We start from the raw sequence: 26,341 nt of genomic DNA, 5'->3' as shown, positions 1-26,341 counted from the left end.
GTCACAATAGTCTCCCTCGTCTCATTTGTTGGCATTTATGAGTTGATAAAAGTAGAGCTCTTATCGTTCAAGAAATTGCATTTAATAGTTCTGTCATCGTTTCATTTGGTTCTGTGAATTCTTCTATTATGACAAGTAATCTGACATGAAATCTCAAGCCCCTCGGGCTTAATATCTGAATCTGTTTACGGAAGTGATTGTAATCTTTGACGCATTCAACATATGGCTCCTCAAACTTCTTCAATTCTATAATTTGGAATAGTAGCCGATATTTTTTAATGGACAAGATGTAGAAAGAGCTAAAGCATTTAATCTTACATGAATATGGCTCTGCAAGAAGGTGAATACATACATGAGACCGTTCGATCTTCAACTCTGGAATCCATTTCTGGCTCAACCACCTTTCCAAATAGCATTGCTAAATATTCTCGCCAGGTGGCAACTCGGGAAGCTTTGGGGTAGTACCAAGAACTCGCTCCATATCAAAGCGCACCTCAATATTCCGGATGCTGTAACCGACCATCATCAGCCAATAGAGCAAATTTGCAAGCTCTGTGGTCGAAGTCTGGGTTGCTGTTGTCTGAAGAATGATAAAAAAGGGACATGGGAATCAATTAATTCATACAAGAATACCAGTGGACATGCATATATGCAAAAGATGATGCAATGTAGGTTTCACATGTTTCTGTTTCTTTCACTTTACAGTTACATTTGCATGAGCGAATTGAGCACATCTAAAGATTCGAGGCTTACGTCCATACCAATATGATTGCAGGAATCACCCAGACACGATGGCAAAAGGGCTTACAAAAACAAATAGGCCTTGAAGCTCACATGCATGTAGGAGTGCATGCAAGCATATGTGTAGGAATCTGTAAATAGTTAAGGGAATTCGTGAATATCAATAAGTTCACCACAAATTTATACCTTTAACTTGGAAGATGACATGGCAATTTTGTTGCACTGATCACCACCATCTTGCAGTTCAGCAATTTTATTAAGAGCAAATGATACATCTATTAACTGTACCTAGAAATGTGCAATGCCTTCTTTATCCAGTTACTACAATGCAAACCTGATCGACATTCAATGCATCAAACCAACATCAAATTTAAATTTGTTAAGAGAAAAATAAATCTGTGGTGGATGTGTTAAACATTCACGAACGGCTGTGAACATTAGCACACACACATGCACGGATGCACGGACTCACGTGCCTGGGTCCCAAGTTTCAATTGTTCAACTAGGCATTTTCAGATTCCCTTATTTCCTTGGAAGCAAACAATGAACACATATCTGACCAAGATAAGAGATTTAAAAGCATAAACATGTATATCAATAATTATTTTTGAGTGCATCCTTTTGATATTGCAATAACAGTTATTCATGATACCAATGATGATGCAAGCATAAGTCCACATAGCATTGTCATTTCAGTTAAGCCCATGTACTCCATCTTTTATTGAATGTAAGAGTTTGCATTCTTGATCAAAGAGCAAATGAGATGCCGATTCCAAACCTTCATTTTTGCAGGATCTGAAACCACAAGAAGACGCTTTATGAATGTGTTCATTGCGAGCACAGCATCCTCACCAGCACTGCTGGTCAGTTCCTACATAAGCTAGTCATATAAGTACCAGCCAAAGAACATATGACCAAAACAAACATCAAATATATGAGAAGCAGAGGATCTAAAGCATACATATCATACAGACCAGTAAAATGTCAAACACTGAGATGATGGACAAGTAATTAAACATAATAAAGGGAGATCTTCATGTATCTCCATCCTTATCGCAATAATCTGCACGAACATTTTAAAATAGTAGGAATAAGGTTTAGGAAGGTAACCTTATACTCACCAAGCAATCAAACTCAGTATATATATATATATATATATAACGCCGAGTGACGTGTGGTGGGACCTTAGTTTTAAGATCCATTTTAGAAGGTGAAGGACCTTGATCGAGGTCTCTAAAATCCTTTAGCGCGGAAGTTTGCACTTGTTGAGCTAATCTTCTAAGCTCTTCTCTTCTTCGATCTTGTATGTGGCGCCACTTGTGAAGTGTGTGCATGTGATATACTTCACTGTCACTACACTATTACAAGTTTGGAAGGAGTTTCGTCTAGCCTGTGGTTAGGATACAAGTTCAAAGTAAAAATGATCACTACTCACACTCTCTCTTTACAAGGGAGGCTGCTGCCTATTAGGCCACGCTCAGCCTTAACAGTAAACACTGCCTCACACACGCAAGTCACAAGAATGTAGGCTAAGGGAGGTTCACAGACTTAATGCCCTGCGGAATGTCTGCACGAGTGCGTTGAGTGCGGCAGCGGCGGAATGCAGTCCAGCCCTGATGTTGCACACACTGGATGAGGAGCGTCAAGGCCGCTTAGCAGGTGACTGCACGGAAGTAGGCGCGCGCTGCAGGAGGCAATGTGTGGGGTCTGGTGCGGCGTGTGTTGCAGTAGGCTGCACAGTTGTTGCGCACGTAGGAGCGGTGCGGCAGATGTAGTGCGCTGATGAGCAACGACGTGCGCATCGCAGGAGGCGATGCATGCACTGGTTGACACTGTGCGAAAATGCACGAACGTGCGGCGGCAGACGTGCGTATGCACTGCGCTGCACGAAGGACTTGCGCACTAGCTTATGCGCAAGTTGCAGGTGACGATCCTGGGTCTGTGTAGCCGGTGGTGCGCTGCTCAGCTGAAAGAATGTGTTCAGCCATTGAACCTCCCTGCAAAGGAGCTGGAGCCGAAAAGCCTCCCTTCATCGTAACTAAGCTAGGAAGACCTCTGCGGTGAGCAGAGTTTATGTGTTCCGCGCGGCAGCAACACGATCACCCTCAGTCACAAGTCAGCACATGCAATTGAGATTGCATTAGGGAATGCGCTAACATGAAAAACACTAAAACGACAAGAGGCGTCAAATACTCACCTTTGCATGAAGGTTAGCACTGTAATCTTGACGTCTTCACTGCAATGAAGGCTCCGAATGAATCCGCAAATCGCCGGACGTGCGATGGACCCGATCTAGTCTCAAAGCGCTTGATCAAGGCTGAATCCAACTTAGTCACCTTGAAACTAACTAAAATTGGCCCAAGGATGAACGTTGAGCATCAATCCCAAATTTTCCTTGTTGAGGGAACCGAATGCACAAAGGCACCAAAAAAGATTTATCTCTTCCAAAAGACCGAAGTCAAATTCTATTCAAAATTTCCAAAAGATACAATTTGATTGACATGAGCCTTATTTATAGGCTGAATAAAACAAAAAAACAGACTGTATAAACCACAACTGTTTTCTAACTGCCACAAGTGGTCCCAACAGCCCAAGCCGCACATTCATTGAATCCAATCAGCTGAAGTGGCGCCCAAGGCTCCCTTACAATGACTCTGGACATTCTGATGTGACGCACTAACAACTGCCTAACCTTTGACTTCTGGCTGATGTGGCATGCTATGCTGGCCGCATACACTGTACAAGCAAAAACCCCACGCTGGCAAGTGCAACCTTCACCTGCGTTGCTGCACTGACCGATACAACCGCCCAACTCAAACCCGTATGATTTCACTGTGGGTCATATCAATAGTGTGCGCAACATCAAGGCTGGACTACATTCCGCCGCTGCCGCACTCAACGCATTCCTGCATACATTCCGCAGGGCATTGAGTCTGTGAACCTCCCTTAGCCTGCATTTTTGTGACGCACTAACAACTGCCTAACCTTAGCATGGCTTAATAGGCAGCAACCTCCCTTGTAAAGAGAGCGTGTGAGTAGTGATCATTTTTACTTTGTTTGAAGAACTAGTATCCTAGCCACGGGCTAGACGAAACCCCTTCCAAACTTGTAATAGTGTAGTGACATAGTAAAGTATATCACAAGCACACACTTCACAAGTGGCGCCACATACAAGATCGAAGAAGAGATAAGAGCTTAAAAGAATAGCTCAACAAGTCCAAACTTCCAAGCTAAAGGATTTTAGAGACCTCGATCAAGGTCCTTCACCTTCTAAAATGGATCCTAAAACTAAGGTCCCACCAAGTGGTATCAAAGCCAATGAAGTCCATAGAACAGATGAATGTTCTAGCTCTCATTTTGGGGGTGAAGAATTGACTTAGAACATTCTATGTTAAAACTCAAACCGAGTTCATGAAAAAACTCACTCAAAGGGATGAGGAGTCAAGTTCGCATATGGAGAAGCTTGAATTGTTCATGCTTCAACTCACTCAAAATGTCAATGCCATGGTGAAAGGAAAGGAACAAGTGACTCCAATGCAAGAACATGAAACACGATTTAGAGGCGAAAGAAGGGGTAATGAGATTCCGCCTTGGAATTATGTTCAAAAAGCAAAGGTAAAGGTAGAGCTACCTACTTTCAAGGGAGAAAACCCTAAAGAATGATTGTTTAAAGTTATTCACTACTTCACATATGATGCAGCGGGGAGGATCGCAACCCTCACGTATGGGTGCCGACATTGAGGTTGTTGGTGCAGTGAAGAAGTCAAAGCTATTCCGTTAATGGGCTGTCCTTCCAATGCACGATTGTGCAGCACACAATAATTCAATGGCATGTTGAAGCAAAGGCTCAAATCAATGGATCCGAGCAACAATTTATTAAAAGATTGGCAGTGCTTACAGGGAAGACAAATCAATAACTAACGGGAAAATAAATAACAATGATTGGAAAGAAAGAAGAATAGAAAAAAAACAGCAATGAACGTGCGACTGCCCAGGAAAAAAAATAGCAAAGAAAGCTTTGAAGATCCCCAAAAAATAGTCCCCCACGCAACCGTAGAATAGGGTTTTTAAAGGAGTCAACTGGATCCAGGTCTCAGGTCCGGTCCTGGACCCGAGTCGCCTTCTCGTTGATGTTGGACCTGGGATGCTTGGGCCTGGGCTCATATGGAGTAGGTACGCAGGGGTACCTCATCCCTGTGCCTTGGTACCACAATCTGGATCAGATCCCCTGCGTGGGTCCGATCATCGATCCCCTCGTGCAGATCCGGTCCCATGCCTGGGTCAGGCTGTATGGATCTGGGTCGATCCTACTCTGCATCATTCTCCCCTGGTTGGGAAGAAGTCGGCTCTAACGACTTGTTGTCTCCATAGTAAGCATATAGATCAGACACATTGAAGATAGGCGAAATGTGTCAATCTTCGAGCAGTTCAAGGAGGTAGGCATTCAGACCCAATCACCGAAGGATCTTGAAAGGGCCATATTTCTTAGGACTCAACTTGCCATAAGTACCTACTGGAAAACGCTCAGGAGGCAGGTAAACTCATACTAACTGACCGACTTGAAATTGGACATCGCAACGACCCTGGTCTACGAAAGCCTTGTAGGCTTCATAGCTTTCAACAAGTTTGGTTTGGACATGTGAATATCTCGCATGTACTCAACGACATCAAATGCGTCTGGGGCTGAGTCAGGAAAACTAGACACAGGTACTAGATCTACTACATGGGTGGGTGACCGACCATAAACCACTTGAAAGGAGACTTGCCCGTAGACCGATTGATGAAACTGTTATAGGCGAACTCGGCTTGCGGCAAGACTAGGCCCCATGTTTTGACATTTTCTCCAACTAGACTCCTTAACAAGTTTCCTAGGGTGCGGTTCACGACTTTAGTTTGGCCATCGGTTTGTGGGTGGTATGCACTATTGAAGTGGAGCTTCGTTTTCAATAAGGCCCATAATGATTTCCAAAAATGGCTCATAAAGCGCGTGTCACGATCTGAGGTGATCGTGTGAGGCAATCCATGGAAGCGGGCTATGTCCTTTAAGTAGTAGAGGCTACTAATGAGGCATCGGTGGTTCGCTTAGAGGAGACAAAAATGGTCATTTTGGAAAATCGGCCAACCACAACTAAAATGGAATCAAAACGATGCGAGGTTCTGGGAAGACCCACAATAAAATTCATGGACACATGTTCCCAGGGACGCTCAGGGATGGGCAACGGAGTATACAGACCACTATTCTAACGTCGACCCTTGGACACTTGACATACTCGACAACTTTGGACAAACTTGACAACATCTTTGCGCATTTTGGGCCAAAAGTATCGTTCATCTAACAGTGCGAACGTCTTATCACGTCCAAAATGCCCAGCTAGCCCCCCTTCAAGTAACTCGGAAATCAACTAGAGTCTAAGAGAGAATGCAGGCACGCATAACTTATTACCCTGAAAGAGATAACCGTTATGTATACTGAACCGTGGGTCAGCTGTGTTATCAGGGGAGAGGCACCCTTTCCAGATCTATTGAAAATCAAGGTCTGTGGGGTACAACTCTTTGCACTGCTCGAACCCAATGACCTGCACTGACATAGTCATCAAAAGACTATTCTTCCGGCTAAGTGCGTCAGCTACCTTGTTCAGAGTACTTGATTGATGGCGAATAGTGAAAGTGTACTCTTGCAAGAAACTAACTCACTTGGCATGACGGGCACTCAACTTCTTTTGACTATTTAAATACTTTAACGCCTCATGATCCGTGTACAAGACAAACTCCTTATAAATAAGATAATGCCTCCAATAACAAAGGGCTTGCACCACGACATAAAACTCAACATCATAAGTGGAGTACTGGCACCTGACTTGAGTCAGCTTTTCACTAAAGAAAGCAATGGGCTTGCCGTTCTGACTCAAGACTGCACCAATTCCCACTTTAGAGGCATCACACTCAACCTCAAAGACTGTGCTAGAATCAAGAAGGGCTAAGACGGGAGCACTAGTCATTTTCTCTTTGATGAGCGTGAAGGCCTTTCCCACGACAGACGTCCAATGGAAACTAGAAACCTTTAGGCACTCCGTGATAGAGGCCATGAGGGTGCTGAAATTTTTCACAAAACGACGGTAGAAAGTGGCTAACCCATGGAAATTACGGATCTCTCCTATAGTCTTTGGAGTAGGTCATTCTACAATCGCACGAACTTTAGCGGGAACAACCTTAACTCCATCAGACGACACAATAAAACCCAAAAACACAACACTTGACGTCATAAACTCACACTTTTTGGCATTGACATACAACTTTTTCCTCCTTAAAATCTCTAAGACCTGACTCAAATGACCAGACAAAGACGAACTATAAATCAAAATGTCATCAAAATAGACAACAACAAACTTCCCTATACAAGAACTCAATACTTAGGTCATCATGTTCATAAAAGTACTCAGGGCATTTGATAACCCAAATGGCATGACTAACCACTCATACAATCCATCACATGTCTTGAATGTCGTTTTTCATTCATCCCCCTCTCGGATACGGATTTGGTGATACCCACTTTTTAAATCAATTTTGGAGAAAATAGAGGCACCAGCCAACATATTAAATATATCATCCAAACGAGGATTGGGAAAACGGTATTTGACAGTGATGTGATTGATTACTCGACTATCAACACACATGCGCATGAACCCATCTTTCTTAGGGGTGAGCAGGGCAGGTACGGCGCAAGGGCTCACACTCTCACGAATAAACCCCTTTAGTAGTAACTCCTGAACCTGCCTCAACAACTCGGCATGCTCGAATGGGTTTATGCGATACGCGGGGAGGTTAGGGAGACTCGATCCCGAGACAAAATCAATGGCGTGCTGAACCACCCTCATCGAAGGTAGACCATCAGGAAGGTCATCTGGCATAATGTCATGAAACTCCTCAACAAGGAGGGTGATGTCCGCGGGAATGGACAACGACGTACTCATCAACGACTTAGCCAACAGGGCATAGCAATAACCACCATCCCTACAATGGCTCAAGAAAAACCAGTAAGATAGGCCCGCGAGCCTAGAAACTCGCTCAGGCTTATCCACAGTGGGGAAACCGGTCTCCTTGATAGAGAGGACTATTTTATGACCCTTAAAAATAAAGGAGTACGTGTTCCTACGACCATCGTGAATGGTCTTGCGATCAAACTGCCAGGGACGACCCAAAAGAATGTGACACGTACTCATAAGGGCTACATCACACCACACCTCATCGTGGTAATGCACCCCCATGGAGAACCGAACTAAACAACGTTGGGTGATGGGAACCTCGTTTCCTTTCTTGAACCATGCCATCTTGTATGGTTGGGACAATTTCTCCGTTTTCAGGTTCAAGGTGGATACGACACTCTCGGACACCATATTCTCACACGCACCAGTGTCGATAATAACATCACACGCATGACCCTCACAGTTGCACCGGATTCTAAAAATGTTGTTCCGCAACCATTTTGCAGGGGTCGACTCTCGGGGTGCGGTCAAAACATGACGGATGGACAATAAATTTTTGACGTTGTCGTTGAACTCTAAGACTTTCCTCTCATCCTCTTCCTCAACCAATGACTCACCCTCACTCTCACTATCGGATGCTGACTCAACAATACCCTCGACAAGATGGGTGTTCTTGTTCACGATGGGGCACTTGGACGCAACATGTCCTAACTCCTGACACCTAAAACAACAGATGGTAGACTCACTAGGTTTGGCTTTGGATCTGGTATTGTATGCGGGCCTGGACTGGTCGGGTTTGCTAGAGTCTATTCTAGGGGTGGACTTTGAGTCTTCCTTTCTAAGAGAGCTCGCTCTCCTAGTTGGGAAACTCGACTTGGGTCGACTGGACCGGTCACTACGAGAGGTCCTATATTCCTGCCTTTCTTTCAATTTTTCCTTTACATTCATGGCATAACTTTGCCTGATCTAAAGACTTGACTGTGACACAACTGAAATCATCAGAAATAGCAAGACGAAGACCAGAAATATACCTCGTGACCTGTTGGTAGGCGGTCTCCTCGATCTGCACTCGCAGGGATAGACAATGGAACTCAACAGTGTACTCTGCCACAGTACGAGTGCCTTGACGCAGGGTCAGGTACTCCTTATAGGCTCTCTCAGCGTGGTCTGAAGGCACGAACTTTGACTGCATCAATCTCTGCATCTCCTCCCATGTCTGTATGTGCTCTAGTCCTTGCCGCTCTCTCAACCTCTGCAGCTCAACCCACTGTGTCTGCGCTAGGCCTCTCAGCCGAGTGGACGCTAGAGAGACACGACGGTGCTCAGCGACAGTGTGGTAGTCGAAGAAGAACTGTACGGCATAGGACCAGTCAAAGAACTGCTCTGCATCGAATCATCATGCGAACTCCGGAAGATCTAACTTCACCCCGTATATGGAGGGGTGCTCTGGTGCTCTCTGTTGACGGGTCTCCACCATTCCTGCAGGGTACTCATTCAAGAAAGCGTCATCATCCATCACGATCTCATCTCCTTCTCCACGGTACTACTCGCCAAGTAACTGATGCTGACAAACTCCCACGACGTGTGGTCGGTGCTCAGATCGCGCCGGTCCCTGCTGAATCTGCATAGCTGCTGCTGGAATCAGCCTCGGTCTGCCCCCCCCCCCCGTGAGTGGGAACCATCTATGGCCGGCATTGAGGCACCGGTATGACAGGAGGTCCAACTAAAGGTGGAGGGGCTGGTCGGGTCTCGGGTTCTAGGTGGGTAGGAACAGGATAATATGGGTTGGGTTTGGGTGGAGGTAGTGGGTCGGGTATAGTGTGGGGTTCTGGATCGGGGACAGGTTAACGGGTTGGGTCTGGTGCGGGTATTGGGTTTGGTCAGTGTAGTATAGGGATGACTCACCCGATTGGATCTGGTCAAGTCCTAAACTATTCGTCGGACCCAGAATGAGGTAGGTGGGATCATGGATCGAGTTGTGGTGTGAGAAGGCCTGGTTTGAACTCGATCCTTGATCCACAACAAGATAGGTCTGGTTTTAACCCGGCTCAAATTCAAACTGGAGCTCCGTCCGAGTCTGATATGGGTTTGGGTTGGCATTGGATCCATTTTGGGAATCAAAAGTAGTGGGTTGGGTCTGATTTGCGGCGAACCGAACCCAACTGGGTAGATCGGGTATGGGGTTTCGAGACTCGGACCTGCTCTCGGGGACCCGGACCCTACTAGTCTCAGCTCCTGGCCAGACCTATCGGGTTCAGTCCGATCCACAGGGGATCACCCCCCTTGCTCACTGGTGGGCTGCGACCGAGCCCCCACGCACGGGCGTTGGGAGGGTCGATAGGCCAGCCCCGGCTCGGGCTGACGTTGGTGCGCCTGCAGCCAGGCCCTGTGTCACGCTCGGGCCCTGCAAGCCATGTTTGGCCTGCAGCCCCTGGGCCATGGGTCGGTGCCAAGCCTGCGCACCCAGACCGACGTTGGGAGGTTCTTCAATGGGCCCCTAGGTCGGCTGGAGGGCTCCGACCACCTGAGTGGCAGTTGCGCCAGAGATCAGAAACAACACCCCTTGCTGGAGCGTCTCGCGGCTGGCATTCCTGCGCAGATCCTCCCCGATGCCCTTCGGTTGCACTGCAGGCTGACGGTTCAGTTGGGTTGGGTCGATCACTGCAGTATTGACGAGACCGACAGCATCGTCGCCCACTCCCGTACCCATTTTTTGTGTTGGCATCATGTGCGGCTACGCTGACGACTCTAGGGCGACGAGCCGACCTTCAATCCTGTCCAACCGTTTTGATATCCCTGTCACTTCTTTGTTCATGTGCAACATATTTTCTTGCATTTTGGTCATCATATCCATCATACGCATCATTGGATCTTCGTTACCGGTTTCCTCTCGTTCTTTTCCACTTGCAGGATCGTTCCTCGCCTCTTGAGCCATGCCGCTGACGGAGGAAGGCTGGTGCTCTGATACCACTTTGATGCAGCAGGGAGGATCGCAACAAAGGCTCAGATCAATGGATCCGAGCAACAATTTATTAAAAGATTGACAGTGCTTACAGGGAAGAGAAATCAATAACTAACGGGAAAATAAAGAACAATGATTGGAAAGAAAGAAGAATAGAAAAAAACAGCAATGAACGTGCGGCTGCCCAGGAAAAAAAATAGCAAAAGAAAGCTTTGAAGATCCCAAAAAAATAGTCCCCCACATAACCCTAGAATAGGATTTTTAAAGGAGTCAACTGGATTCGGGTCTCGGGTCCGGTCCTGGACCCGAGTCGCCTTCTCGTTGATGTTGGACCTGGGACGCTCGGGCCTGGGCTCGTCTGGAGTAGGTACGCAGGGGTACCTCATCCCTGCGCCTTGGTACCATGATCTAGATCGGATCCCATGCGTGGGTCTGATCCTCGATCCCCTCGTGCATATCCGGTCACATGCCTGGGTCAGGTTGTATGGATCTGGGTCAATCCTGCTCTGCATCAACATGCCATCAAACTCCTAATGACCGAAAGGTTGATGAAGACATATCAAGGTTAGAGGAGAACGCATTAAGATGGCACTCTTAGTATGAGATCATGTATGGAAAGCCGGATTGGCAAACCTTCCAACAAGCAATCATAGAGAGATTTGGCCCTACATTGATGGTGAATCATAGTGTAACCCTCAAACAACTCAAACAAAGGGGAACACTAGATGAGTATCAAAGTGAGTTCGAAGAGGTGTGTTCGATGCTTTCACCAATGGACCAAAGAACCTTGTTCGGCTCTTATGTAGGGGGATTAAAAGATGAGCTAAGAATATAAGTGTTGGTGTCAAATGTGTATACAACTCGAGAGGCCTACAAAGTAGCAAAGCTTTTTGAAAAAAACATAAGGCTAAGTACTTTAATTCATAAATGGAAGGGCAAAGACAATTCCAAAGTTATCCAATTGAATCCAAGAGAAGAAGGAAGAAAAGGGGGCTTGACAAAGCCTAAAACCGAGTTTGTGACCCAAGCACAACTCGATGAAAAAAGAAAAAAAAAAGAGTTTTCAATACGGTGAATTGTGGAATCCAAGCCACAAGTGTAAAAGTTTAAAAATTCTCCAAATCCAAGAGGAGGAGGAGAGTGATGAATCCGAAGAGGAAACACTAGAAGAAAGTGAAGGATATCATGCACTATCAAGAAATGCAAGTCCAAATTTGATGAAGCTTGAAGGCAAGCTTAATGGCCATAAGGTTGAAGTGTTAGTAGATACTAGGGCAGCGTACAGTTTTATTGAAGAAAAAATAGCTTTGAAAACAGGTTGTCAAATCAAGAAACATCCAATGTTTCAAGTTTTCATTGGCAATGGTAGAAGTTTACATTGCTCATAAGTTTGCCAAGATGCTCCACTCATGTTCAACAAATCCAAATTCTTGGTAGATCTTTATTTACTTCATATTCAAGAAATGGATGCGGTCTTAAGAATCAGATGGCTTAAGCAATTGAAAAAAAAATCATGGGATTTCGGAAACATGGAGTTGAGTTATAATAAAGGGAATTAATGTGACATTCTCCAAGCAAGTAATTCAAAAGATGTTGAAAACAAAGTACTTCAAAAGTTGAGATCAACCAAGAGTGTTCTATTATGTTTGGTTAAAAAAATTGAAATGAAAGAAAACCAAACAAACATTCCAAGTTATTTGGCTCTAGTGTTGGAGGAGTTCCATGTAGTGTTCCAAGAACCTAAGGAATTGGCACCACCAAAGACCCAAGATCATCATATTGTGTTTTAAGAAAATTCTAAGCCTATAAGTGTTCGACCGTATCGTTATGCAGTCACCCAAAAGAAGGCCATGGAGGAAATGGTAAAAGAAATGCTTGAGAGTGAAATTATTAGGCCAAGTTCCAGCCCATTTTCTTATCCAGTGTTGTTAGTCAAAAAGAAAGATAAGACTTGGAGGTTTTGCATTGATTATCGTGCACTTAACAATATCACGGTTAAGGATAAACATCCAATACCGGTAATTGAAGAGTTACTTGATGAATTACATAGAGCCAAACATTTCTCCAAGTTAGATTTGAGGGCGGGATATCACCAAATAAGGATGGCCGGGAATGACATATATAAGACCGTTTTTCGAACTCATGATGGACAATATGAGTTTCTTGTTATACCTTTTGGTCTTATGAATGCTCCGACAACATTTCAAAGAACAATGAATGATATCTTTAGACCATTCTTGAAAAAATACATTTTGGTATTTTTTGATGATATCCTCGTCTATAGTAGTTGGGAAGAAGATTTACTTCACATCAAAGAGGCATTAAGGGTCCTTAAGGAGAACACTCTATATGCTAAGATGTCTAAATGTGAGTTTGGGTTACCCTAAGTCATGTACCTTGGGCACATTGTTTCAAAGGATGGGGGGATGCCGGATCCCGATAAAATAAAGAATATGATGGAATGGCCCGTGCCAAAGACTGTTAAAATGTTGAGAGGTTTTCTTGGATTAACGGGGTATTATAGAAGGTTCATTAAAGGATATGGAACCATTACCGCATCCCTTACACAGTTGCTGAAAAAGAATGCTTTCGAATGGAATGAAAAAGCCAACCAAGCATTCATATTACTTAAAGAAGCCATGGCAAGTGCTCCAGTTTTGTCATTACCAGATTTCTCAAATGAGTTTGTAATTGAAACTGACGCAAATGACTATGGAATTGGAGCAGTTCTCCTACAAAATGAACATCCTATAGCATTTATGAGAGTAAGGCTATACCAAAGAAAGTGATTGATATAGTATTAGCAATTGAGAAATGGAGACCGTACATACTTGGGAGAAGATTCAAGGTGCAAACTGATCACCACAGCCTCAAGTACCTTATAGAACAACGGATCACTACAGTCAGCCAACAGAGGTGGATTGTAAAGTTACAAAGTTATGATTTCGAGATTGAATATAAGAAGGGATCATGCAATAAGGTAGCACATGCACTATCGCGCATGGGAGAAGAAAACTATAATAAAGACAAATATGGCTTTGAAGATAAAGGATAGGCGGAGCATGGTGGATTGATGCGACCCACAGTGAAACCGTGCGGGTTTGAGTTGGGCGGGTTGTATCGGTCAGCGTAGCAACGCAACTGAAGGTTGCACTTGCCAGCGTGGGGTTTTTGCTTGTAGAGTGTATGCGGCCAGTACAACATGCCACATCAACCAAAAGTCAAAGGCTAGGCAGTTATTAGTGCGCCACATCAGAATGTCCAGATTCATTGTAAAGGAGCCTTAGGTGCCACTTCAGTTGATCGGATTCAATGAATGTGCGCCTTGGGCTGTTGGGACCACTTGTGGCAGTTAGAAAACAATTGTGGTTTATACTGTTTGGTTTCTGGTTTTATTCAACCCATAAATAAGGCTCATGTCCATCGAATTGTATTTTTGAAAATTTTGAATAGAATTTGACTTCGGTCTTTTGGAAGAGAGAAATCTCTTTTTGGTGCCTTTGTGCATTCGGTTCTCTCAACCAAGGAAATTCGAGATTGATGCTTAGCATTCATCCTTGGGCCAATTCTAGTTAGTTTCAAGCTGACTGAGTTGGATTCGACCTTGATCAAGCGCTTCAAGCCTAGATCAGGTCCATCACACATCCGACGATTTACAGATTCATTCGAAGCCTTTATTGCAGCGAAGACGTCAAGATTGCAGTGCTAACCTTCATGCATAGGTGAGTATTTGACGCCTCTTGTCGTTTCAGTGATTTTCATGTCAGTGCATTCCCTAATGCAATCTCAATTGCATGTATTGACTTCTGACCGAGGGCGATCGTGTTGCTGCCGCGCAAAACACACAAACTCTGTTCACCGCAGAGGTCCTCCTAGCTTAGCTACGGTGAAGGGAGGCTTTTCGACTCTAGCTCCTTCGCAGGGAGGTTCAACGGTCTAACACATTCTTTCAACTGCGCAGCGCACCACCGGTACACAAGCCCATGATCGTCACCTGCAACTTGCACATACTGCTAGTGCGCAAGTCCTTCGTGCAGCGCAGTGCATACGCACATCTGGCATTGCACGTTCATGCATTTCCGCACAACGTCAACCAGCGCACACATCGCCTCCTGTGACACACACGTCGTTGCTCATCATCGCACTACATCTGTCGCACCGCTCCTGTGCGCGTGGCAACAACTGTGCAGCCTATTGAAATGCACACTTCCGACGCACGCCATGCCAGACCCCGCACACAGCCTCCTGCAGCGTGCGCCTACTTCCGTGCAGTCACCTGCTAAGCGACCTTGTCGCGCCTCATCCAGTGTGTGCAACATCAAGGCTGGACTGCATTCCGCCACTGCCGCACTCCTGCAAACATTCCGCAGGGCATTGAGTCTTTGAACCTCCCTTAGCTTGCATTCTTGTGACTTGCCTGTGTGAGGCAGTGTATACTCTTAAGGCTGAGCGTAGCCTAATAGGCAGCAGCCTCTCTTGTAAAGAGAGTGTGAGTAGTGATCATTTTTTCTTTGTTTGAAGAGCTTGTATCTTAGCCATGGGCTAGACGAAACCCCTTCTAATTTTCTAAACTTGTAATAGTGTAGTGATATAGTGCAGTATATCACAAGCACACACTTCACAAGTGACGCCACATACAAGATCGAAAAAGAGAGAAGAGCTTAGAAGAATAGCTCAAGTCCAAACTTCCGCGCTAAAGGATTTTAGAGACCTCGATCAAGGTCCTTCGCCTTCTAAAATGGATCCTAAAACTAAGGTCCCACCATGTGCCAGTGCTATAGCTACATGCTCGTGCTACAGAACCTCCATTGTGTCGGGGAACCAAGCAGAGCATAGCTAGCGGCATAGGAGCCGACTCGGTGTCAAAACATCTGCATCTGAACCATTTCCAGCCTGCCTTTGTAAACATCGATGCAATGACGAGAGGGGTGGCTTTCCTGAACGACTCGTCCGACAGAGAATGTGGAGATGGTGCTTCCTGTTCTTCGACCTGCTTTTTCTTCTTTGGATAAAAAAGAAAGAAAGCGAGGAGTTAGCCTAGCACCCCCTTTCTAAAAAAAAAGTAATAGAGTTCGAGGTTCCAAAAAAAATGATTTGATTCCTCTTCCATCGAATAAAAGCATTTGTTCTTTACTTTGATCAGTGAAATTCTGTAAGGGGGGAGCGAAGCTTAGAGAGCTTTATAAGGCTGACCACTACATAAGCCTAGCGGTAATCGGCTTCCCAAGCTTCGAGTATATAGTCAAAGGTAAATTTCCCCATCACAGAGTAAAATCACCATGAAGAGTTCACTACAGCGACCCTGATTTGGTACTTCAAAATCTCTATCATGTGTGTCTTTTATATGGCTAGGCAACTCCATAGGCTCCACAAACCTAGTTAAAACTGGTAAGATTTGTGCCCGAAGCTGGATGCAGTGTAGAACATGAGACCAAGCACCAGCCTAATATATAACCAGGCCAGCGTAGAAAATAGTTTTAATCAGGCACAACTCAGACCCAAGAATCTGATCCATCTCGTATGAGTTTGTACACAGCTTAAGGGCCAGTGACCAAACAGACTAAGACTAAGCCCATTCCAGTATCCTAGCACACTCAAAGTCTAAATTTGCCACAAGCCTAACACGTTCCTGCAATGTGCAACTCAGATCAGTCAAATCTCCATCCTAGTTGCAAGGCTTCAGAAGAATTGGTGTGTTGAATTCGAAATTCCTAATACAATGCTCATGAAGAAACCAAGATAAGTTTGATGTTGGCTGGCTATGCTCATGACAAACTCAAACTTGAACTCATTCTTTTTTTTCTCTCTTTCCTTCTTCATCTAACTATGCCAATGCCATACATGCTTTTATATTCCCCTTAAAAAAAACATGGCAGAACAACCTAAAATTTGGCCAGATCAGCCTATTACTAACTTGTTTGAACACCCTTACCTCCAACTTTGGTCCAGGATCAAGGATGTCTTCCTTGACTTTTCAATTTCAATAAGTTGATGAGCAACAAGTACACTAAGTTGCTAGCCAACAAGTAAATTATAACTTAATACCGATAATGAAGAAACTGAAAGAGCCATGCTGACATGGACAGATCCAAATCTGATCAAGTCCCAAATGGAATTCCTGTTTTGAAATTTAATTAGCACTTACATGATCAGAGACAGTATGCAAATGCATGTAACCAAAATCAATTGTCCACTGGAAACAAAGCCAGTCCCATTATGCCAGAAAGTTAGAGTCTATGTTATATACCAGTCTCATTATGCTAATTAATTACAATCCTTTATTTCCTTCAAGAATATATGCCTGTAACGGATACAACATAACGTGAATAAAGGTTTTTCCTTTTTAAAGAATTTTAGAAGCAGCATGAGAGAAAAGCTATCCAAATGGCTAGCCCACTATCCAAGGAAACATAATCAGGCTAAACAGGAGAACATGCTTCACATAACCAACCGAGTGTGAGAACAAGATAAAAAATCTATAGGAACGCAAGCACGAGATGATATGCAAGGATTCAAGATCCCACTCCTATCCTAACAGTCGGGCCTAGATAATTATCCTAAGGTTGTGCACCCAAGGGAACATAATCAGGCTACAATGGAAGGAGATCACGCTTCACATAATCAACCCAATGTGAGAACAAAGATAAAAGATCAATAGGAACACAAGCACAAGATGAGATGCAAGAATACAAACAATAAGCAATAGGATTTGGACATGCACACACAATACATACATATGAACATATGTACAATATATGTGTAACTGGTGTTCGTGGGCTGGTAAGCTTTGTTCAAGTGTGCACCCAAAAGTAGAGGGTCTAATAACTGCAATCATATGCCCCTAATTGTAATGAAATGGTGGTCTTCTACAAAAGCACTTGAATCCGCCAAAAAGAGTGTCTAAAAGACACATCAAGCACAACCCATAAAAGGGCATAAAAGGAAGAACACAACAATAAATGAAAAATCTTTATTAATAACCAAAATGCTTAAAAAGCATTGAATACAATTAATGGAGGGGTTCACCCCTATTTATACAAGAGGAATGAAGAGGGGAGAGCTCATTTTGAGCTCTCCCAAAAAGAGTCGTTGGACTACCAAAGGCTCTTATTGTAGCCGTTGGACTCTAGTCCAACGGCTATAACCCAGTCAAGTTCTAACAAGAACTTGACTAGATTATATATCTAGTTCAAATGGAACTAGATATATATAAAAAGCAAGAAATAAAATAAAGAAATATATATATAATGCAATATTATATATATATATGTTACACTTTATATTTTACATTTTAACACTAATCTGTCACGACCTAATGGGACACAGAGAAAAAAATTTCTGCAGTTTCTTTTGGGACACATTTGGAAGCAAGAAAATTTCTCACAGGAAAAGAAAATTTTGCCTATGAGAAGTTTTAAAATGATTAACTTTTATAATGAAAATTTTTCACTTGTTTGTGTAGCATGAGAAAAACAGAATGAAAAATGTGAGAAAAAATGAGAGAGGAGGGAGAGGAGGGATGATGAGAGGCAGACAATGATCAATTGCACCGATCAATCTCGATATGGCAAGAGCAAGATTCAACAGAGCTCTAATTCCAGTCGGAAAACGATTAGGGTGAGGCGACGAGAATACCTGAACATTGGTCATGTCCATGACACGCCAGCGCATGGCCGGCAGCGATCAGATGTGCAGGCGGAACATGTCAAAAATGATGATCCTCGAGAAGTCAATATTGGTGATGTCGGGGAAGCCAACATCGTAGAGTGCCACGGACAAACGGGAGTTCCCACACCCGGGCAGGCAGCGTTGCTGCCGTCTTCGTTTGAGGGAGCAGAGATCGCGAAGGAGGGGTTTCCAAAAGTCGGCCCAATCAGAGTACCACTCGAAGAGATCGTGGATGCCCTTGGTGGTGAAGAACGTGTCCCAATTATCTCTGCTTGTGAAATCCCCCAGCGTCTTCAGCAACTCTCTCTCTCTCTCTCTCTCTCTCTCTCTCTCTCTCTCTCTCTCTCTCTCTCTCTCTCTCTCTCTCCAAACCCTTGCCCGTCTTCCGGCCAAAGAAGGCGCCGAGATCTTCGGAGAATCCGATAAGCGGCGATTCAGATGTCTTCTCGACAGTTTCTCACCGGCCCGGGGGCTGAACCGGACTAAGAACTTGAGGTTGTGACCGCCACGGAGGAGGTCGAACTCAGCGCTCATGGAGAGCAGGGAGGCAGTGGGGTAGCCGAAGGGGTCAAACTTTTCTTTTGATAGGAAAAATTTGTCCCCTCCTCCCCCCAAGTGGAGGAATTTTTCCTATAAAAAATCTTACTTTTTAGAAAAACTTTCTGTTTGAAAATTTCTCTCGTTTGGAACAGTTAGAAAAGATGTACCTTTTTCTTTTCTACTATTTTCTCACTTCCAAACGTGGCCTTGGTGTTTTTGAATGGAATTCTTAGATGATTATAACAATGTCATATGTCACAAGATATTTCAATTTATGCATGTGTCATGTCCTCTTATAGGCTATTCATAATAGGAAACTGCACAAGAACGGAGTGTCCCACGTCCTCTTGGACATGTCCATGTGACAGCCATTGACAAGAAGACTGCACCAATGGTGGTTGCTCAAGCAACTTGCATAGTTACAAGGTCAGCTTCAACTACCAGGTTATAAATATAACTTGTTTGAACAAAGATTTTTTTGAAACAATATTCATTGCAGGAAGGCCACAGTAAATAAGAAAAATTTATGAAGAGAAGCACTCACCTCTCAGCTATATTGAAAGAAATGGAATGATTTAAGTATGTGCAACACTTTGGACAATACCTGCAGGTTTTGAGGTTCAAGAGATTTAAGGTATTCTAGAAGTTCATTCCGCCCATTTGCAGATCTGTGTCCTACTTGTTGTGTTAACTCCTCAATTTCAGATTCTAGTATTTCAATGTACTTTACTGCATCAATTCTCTCTGGACCAGAAACATTGTTCCACCTGATGACTTCACCAGTCACATTTTTCTGTGTACCAGGTGCATAATCTGGTGCATCCTGCATTTTGAAAAGAAAAGGTTAAATCGAAAATCTGAATTACCAGAAGGCAACCAACATCCCTTTTTTGTTTCTCCAACAAGCTGTATGTCCCTTTCTGTTTGTGTTTCAGGAAAGCCAATAAATTTCAAAAAGAATTATTGTGATTTAGGTCAAAATCCCAGGCACTGCCACCCCTCCACCCACATACCTATTTTGTCCTTAACCTAACAAATTCTGAGCCTAAAAGATGTAAAGATTCTTCATTGGGATTTCCATCCTACAGATACTGACTTCATAAACACAGTCCAAACTTCACAGAACTTTCCCTGAACAGAAGTTTGGTAAAGCTATGGCTTAATTAGTTCATTTGCTTTGATGAAGTAAACTCAAACAAGCATACATAACAAATATGAAAGAAGTCAATATTCCCTATTCAACAGTAACTAGACAAGGTACAGCTGGGAAGTCTTTCTTTATTAGCAGGAGTGTAAAATATAACTCATCCATTTTAACAATAAACAAAGGCAACTCTGTAGAAACTCCAACTCAAAAAAATTCATTATGAGATACCAAGCAAGATTGGATAGAAGAGCAAAGCCACAAAATTTAACTGTATATAAATTAACTGCTCTATGTTTGGTCTATAAGTGGGTCAAATAATAGACATTAATCAAGCCTTGCATTCATAATTCTGCATTCTTTCATTTTTATGCTTCTGAGGAGCTGCGATGAGGAATAGAAGGCATGAGACAAAGTAAATTAACCTTGTCATGTGTACAAAGCTGGAAACATCTATTTAATATCTTTTCAGCTAGAAGAAAAACTTCCAGATAAATCACAATAGATGAAAAGTTTGAAATGAATCAGAAAAGAGAAGACAAAATAAATATTAAAAGGATTAAGTACCCTATACAACTTTACTCCAAAATGAGTGTTTAAGGATATATACATTGGTCATCTAAGTTTCCAACCATCTTTAGAACTTTCTATGTGCAACACTTGGCTAAAGTAATGGGAAGCTCACATCTCTTTTGAGGGAATCATGTTTCCTTGTATTTTGGGGCTTGGACAATTTTTCCCCTTAATTGTTTTTTACCAAAAAAATAAAAAGAAGCGTTATGATTTTTAAAGGGCAAAATAATCTTTTGAAAAGGTATGTTAAAAAGCAAAGGTGGGAGGTTTTCAAGTTTTTAGGGTTTGAGGCAGTGGTCTCTCTCTCTCTCTCTCATTCTCCGGCAACTCCGACGATCTCCGAGAACCATGGGGGTCCTCTCTCTCTCTCTCTCTCTCTCTCTCTCTCTCTCTCTCTCTCTCTCTCTCTCTCTCTCTCTCTCTCTCTCTCTCTCTCTTGATGCTTGCTTGTATTTCAACCCAATGCTGATAATCAAATCTATATCGCAAAATACCCCAAGTCAAGTCACTAGTTGGTTTTTTGAGATGCATGTTTTGTTTGATATGTTTTTGGGTGGTGTTTTTCTTCTGTTTTCTTGTAGTGTGTATGTTTGAATCTTTCTCAATGCGGTTCCGAATTTGCTACGTGACTGCGCATTTTTATTGGATTTGTGGTTAATATGTGCTTGGATTTTGCTATGATAAATTTTGTTTTGTTATTATTTATTGGTCATGTGATACATGAACTGCATGCCTTTTTGTGTTTCACAAGTCGAATAGTTGGATTTCCTATGGTGGCAGGTACCGATTATGCATTTGAATGAGTTGAATGATTTTGAGGTTTAATTATTTTTTTTCTTGTGTTAGTTCACAGGATATGTTATAGATCATCTTGAATGTTGAAGTGAAGTAGTGAACTATGTTAATTTTAAAGTTTGAAGTTTACAGTTTAAACTTTGAAATGCTTAAAATTAAATTATGTTTTTAGTGTTTAAATGCATAATTTGTTTTGTGCACTGAAAATTTTAACTATATCTCCATGTAATCTTTTAGTTATTAATTTTTCTATCTTGCAGAGATAACCTCAAATAACAAAGCATTTGACTCATTTCTTGAAAATGTATGCTTCTTAATCAAATTTATTAATTTTCTATAGCTTATACTTTTACTACAAAGTACAAATAATGTGATAATGTTTTTATTATTTTAGTAGTTATTAAATTCTTGCTGTATGGATTATGGAATATGAATTATGAATTTTTCTTGATGTATTAATTATTAAATGCTTACAACATGATGCATTTGTTAAATGGTTGCACTTGCATATATGATTCAATTTCGAGATTAATAGATCTGCTTTAATTAACGCTATCTACTCATGTTTTATTTTGTCAATGATAACATACATTTTATATTTTGATAGATTAGGAAAACTATAATTACATTTTCATTTTTTGTTCGATTCTTATTCGCTTTCCACTCGAATCCTAGGTTGATTCCCTCTTTGTTTCCCCTTCGAATCCTGATTTGATTCTTAGGTCGCTTCTAGTTCGTTTCTCTTCTCGCTTATGAGACGATTCCTGGTTCGCTTCTAAGTCATTATGCATTTCCCGCTTCCTAAAAATTTAGAAATACCTTGCTTCCTGCTTCTGCTTCCCGAATCACTTCTTGCACTTGCTTCCTCAACTGGCAACTTTGGTTCGAACAGGGATCAAGCAAAGAGGTCTCAATATTATTGCTTCAAAGATTGCACCTCCTAATCTAATCAAAAGAAACTACCAAAATTTTAGAATGCAGATCAAGATTATTACTTCCCAAGAAGCACCAAACAGAAATACTTTTTAGCTCTAGAGGATAACCCTGGATTTCACGAGCATCTGATTGGGCAAGGATTCAATCAACCAACTATCCACAACAACATTTAATACATGTCCTGCAAGATCTTTCAACATCTCATCTCAACTTATACTCTTAGTTGTCTATTGCTATGGAAGACAACTAAAGAGCATCAAACAGTTTCAGTTAAATCCATAACGAAGTCAAATAAATATTTTCATTAGAAATCAAATGCCATCTTCCAGAAGGTCCAAAAACTAATCAAAAGTTGCATAACTATAACACAGGGTTCCTGCAAAAGGAAGAAAGGAAATGTAAATAACAATGGTATTTTCATTCATATGATTTTAGCAAGAGATGCTTTGTGCAGAGTCAGGTGTCAAATGTCAACACTAGCTTCTTTTCTAGCACTAACCTTTTTTTTCTTTTTGGAGTTCTAGCAAAAACATATTCAAACCAAAACCTTATTGCTACAGCCAACACCTAAAATTTGAGAACACTCGCAATGTCTAAACTCCCAAAGAACCCCTAACCAGAAACAACAATCTTGACAAAGAACAGGTTCTCGCCACTGTTTTCTTTTTTTCCTTTTTTTAATCATGAATTTCAACCAGCCTTACCTATAACTTTTGGAATAAGAGATGCCAAAATTCATTCTCGAATCTCATATGGAAAATGCTGAAAACCTTCTATACTCTGATATAACAAGAAGAAGCATGAATTTTGGACAACCATTGCAGAAGCAACATAGGGGTAGAGAAGACAGACAACAATGACAGCTTGTTCAAAGGAAATCATCATTACACAAATCAACACAAAAAATAAAAATGCATGTCAGAAGGAAATGAAGATGTCACTGCCAGCCTATACGAAGGCATCTCACCAAACAAAAACTCACTCCTCTGGCCATGCTTCCAAATAAACAATTCAGATACATATATGAATATCTGACACACAACATAAATGACTAGCTGCTCTCCACAAAAAATGCCATCACCTAAAAATCAGTCATCTAGCAGATGTACTTGTGCACCTGCATGCATGAACCGAACCGAACTGCACGACTCTTTACATAATAGGAACAAACATCCACCTTCACCTTGTCCATTCCGGAGACAACCATAAAACAGAGTGAGCACATTTTAAAAATATGCACACCTTATTGCTTTGGACATCTGGAAGAGCAACTTGATCTAGACTCTGCTGGAGTTCCAACCGATATTGTGCATTCCTAAACATGTACCCCGTCATCATGACACTGTACATGAGGTGTGCAATATTCTCAGCAACCTGAATTGGAACCACATATTTTAGCATTAATAGCATAAAAAAAACAAATATATAAAGTGACAGACTTGAAGTATACTTACAGTGGTTACAGTGACAGCAAAAAACTGAGGGGGAAGCGTTCCTACCATATTTGTAATTGTCTGCCTCATTGCTTCCACAACCTTTGGCAATACAAAACTAAAATCATGAACACCAGCAGAACCCATATAACATTGCAACCATCATGTGATCATTTGATAAGAATTTCCATGAGCATAAATTGCATGTTTAGTCGTTAAAGTTGCACAGCGGTTCCCTCACATAAGAAATAAATCACATGACTCAAGATCTAGCTAGAAGGATATCTCACCTGACGAGGTGCTCTTTTTGCAAACAACTCCATAAATTCTGGTTTTACGTTTTTGACATATTCCAAGAGAATGTCCCTCCGACCCTTTGGCTGATTGAAGACATTGAAAAAGGAAACTTTAGGCCTCCAAATATCAAAGAAGCAAGTGGGGCATATCGTGCATGGATCTCCAATATGAGCAGAAATCTCTCATGTGATGCTAAGTTGAACAAAATGAAAAGCGACGTGTAAATAAATGTCTCATGTAAGATGGGTTTGTTTCTAGATGCAGCTTATGACTCATACCCATATGAGAATTGAGCATTCACTAAACAATCAAGCAATTATCAAGCCAATTTGGGGATCCCACCATGGTAAACCTTAACCTTTAACTATGAGAGAGAGAGAGAGTACCATCGTGCCATTAGGAGGATTCAAATCGCTCGACGGCCCATTAGGGGTAGATTCCGCCCGAACTACCAACCGTGTCCTATTTATCTTCCGTGATACTTTTAAAGCCCTCCAATGTATACGGTTCAACCCATGGAAGAAAAGAAGCTCCGAAGAAGAAGAGGATGAGGAAGAAGAAGGAAGGCAGGAATGGCGATCGACAACCAGAGGTTTGAGAGTGAGGAGGTGAGCCAAGTGAGCCATGAACGAAACCCAATTTGCCAGGCGACGATTTCTGCAAATTGGTGAGGATTAATACATGGGGGGAGTTTCAGGATGAGTGAGAAACGAAGCCCTCCACAAGGCAACGGGAGAGGAGGGGTTAGTTTTGTTGGAGCTAAAAGCCCAAGAAGAACAGTTCGGCGATTCTCTAGAAGATAAAAGAGGGAAGGGCAAGCAACCAATGGGCAATGGACCCTAGCCCCGGATTTGGTTGAGACTTTGTGAGTAGGGTATCAACGGGTCGAGTTTACCCGAACCCGACCCGGACCAAACCCTATAGGGTCCGGGTATGGTGATAAATAAGAAGATCCGATTAATACCCTACCTGGAGGTCTGATTAATACATGAATCCGGGTATAGTTTGTGAAATTTTATACCAGACCCAGGCCCAACCTGAGTTCCGATTAAGACCCGCAAATTTTCAATGTAAAAATGATAAAAAATATTATTTTATCAGGTCTGGTTCATGTAATTCTTATTGGGTCCGGGTATGGTTTTTTTTATAATGAACTCGATTAGACCCTGGTCCGGACCAGATATCATACCCAAAAATCGGTTCCAAGTCTGATTCCATATGGGTCCGAACCAAACCCGACCAGTTGACACACCAGCCTGTAACATTTTTCAAATACAAGAGTTCAATGTCTTATCACGCATTAATGAATCAGATTAGGTGCTTTGGTGCTAAATAACATAACAACCAGTGGATCGGTCTTGTAATTTCATTGTCAATGTAAAATGCTCATACAAATGTGTGAAGAAGATTGAAAGAAGAACGAAAGCTAGTCCCAATATTGAAGTATGAACATGGAAAACTTTATCCCCTCTAAATTTGTGTCATTTTCTAACTAAAAAATGATTCACATGTTTGCAAACCGTGTGAAAAACTTTCTTAGCTGTGAAACAGTCGTCTTACTTTCCCAAGTGAAAAAGGTTTTATATGTTACCATCATATTATAATATAGCCAGCATATTCCTCGTCAATACCAGGACAGAATTAAATTGTTGCTAGTGGCCGTTTCCAGCAGAGCAACATTTAGCAGCATTTGGCTGATTTATTTCAAAATTTGGAAAGAACTTTAAAACCGTACTGCTTATGTTGTGTGTGTAGAGAGAGAAGGGGTTATCTCTTTTTTTGTTAGGTCCAGTTAGGCCCTCCATAAACAGTACTTTTAAGTACTTTTTGCTTGTTCTGAACCCTTAGATGTATTTATCATCGTTTACTCGATAGAATATGCATTTGATTAAGTTCTCTGATGTAGATGTGTAATTTAAAGAGGTAAAAAACAAATGGTGATATCGTACTAAAATTTGATGATAAAATATTTAGATTTTTACGTCAAATCAATTTGAAAGAAAACTTGTTTGTAAGTAAATAAGTAATGACAGCTCAGATCAAGCAAAAAGTACTTTAAAGTATGATTTTCAGAGGACCCAAACAGGACCTAAAGAAAAAAGGGGTAGGACCATCCCCCTTGTCTCTCTCTCTCTCTCTCTCTCTCTATATATATATATATATAGAGAGAGAGAGAGAGAGGGACAACATTCAAGACCAAGAATTCGTTTCAAAAAATCAATGCATTGAAGTATAAATCACGAGAAGAAATGCATTGCATCAGTGTTAC

General features: G+C 42.2%; 1 protein-coding gene across 1 annotated transcript; it reads right to left on the bottom strand.

Moving 5' to 3' along the window:
- Positions 1–223: 223 nt before the first annotated feature.
- Positions 224–24,841, bottom strand: LOC149817752 (uncharacterized). The gene is made up of 7 exons (XM_089985744.1): positions 24,459–24,841; positions 24,066–24,155; positions 23,797–23,877; positions 23,585–23,716; positions 19,499–19,717; positions 1,520–1,612; positions 224–580 (listed from the first exon to the last, which is right to left on the bottom strand). Exons 1-7 carry the CDS (start codon positions 24,696–24,698, stop codon positions 419–421), a joined length of 1,017 nt encoding a protein of 338 aa, XP_089841870.1. The 5' UTR covers positions 24,699–24,841; the 3' UTR covers positions 224–418.
- Positions 24,842–26,341: the final 1,500 nt, after the last annotated feature.

Source organism: Nuphar pumila, chromosome 13 (genome assembly GCF_984573655.1).
Source record: "Nuphar pumila chromosome 13, dmNupPumi1.hap1.1, whole genome shotgun sequence".
Taxonomy (NCBI): domain Eukaryota; kingdom Viridiplantae; phylum Streptophyta; class Magnoliopsida; order Nymphaeales; family Nymphaeaceae; genus Nuphar; species Nuphar pumila.
This window is presented reverse-complemented; position numbering and strand designations above follow the sequence as displayed.

Excerpts from the sequence above, each read along its gene's own strand:
- LOC149817752 (XM_089985744.1), bottom strand. The coding sequence starts at position 24,698 with ATGGCTCACTTGGCTCACCTCCTCACTCTCAAACCTCTGGTTGTCGAT. Across the intron at positions 19,718-23,584 it reads CAGATGTCCAAAGCAATAAG|GATGCACCAGATTATGCACC; the intron begins GTGTGCATATTT and ends TTCAAAATGCAG. Across the intron at positions 581-1,519 it reads CAGATCCTGCAAAAATGAAG|ACAACAGCAACCCAGACTTC; the intron begins GTTTGGAATCGG and ends ATCATTCTTCAG.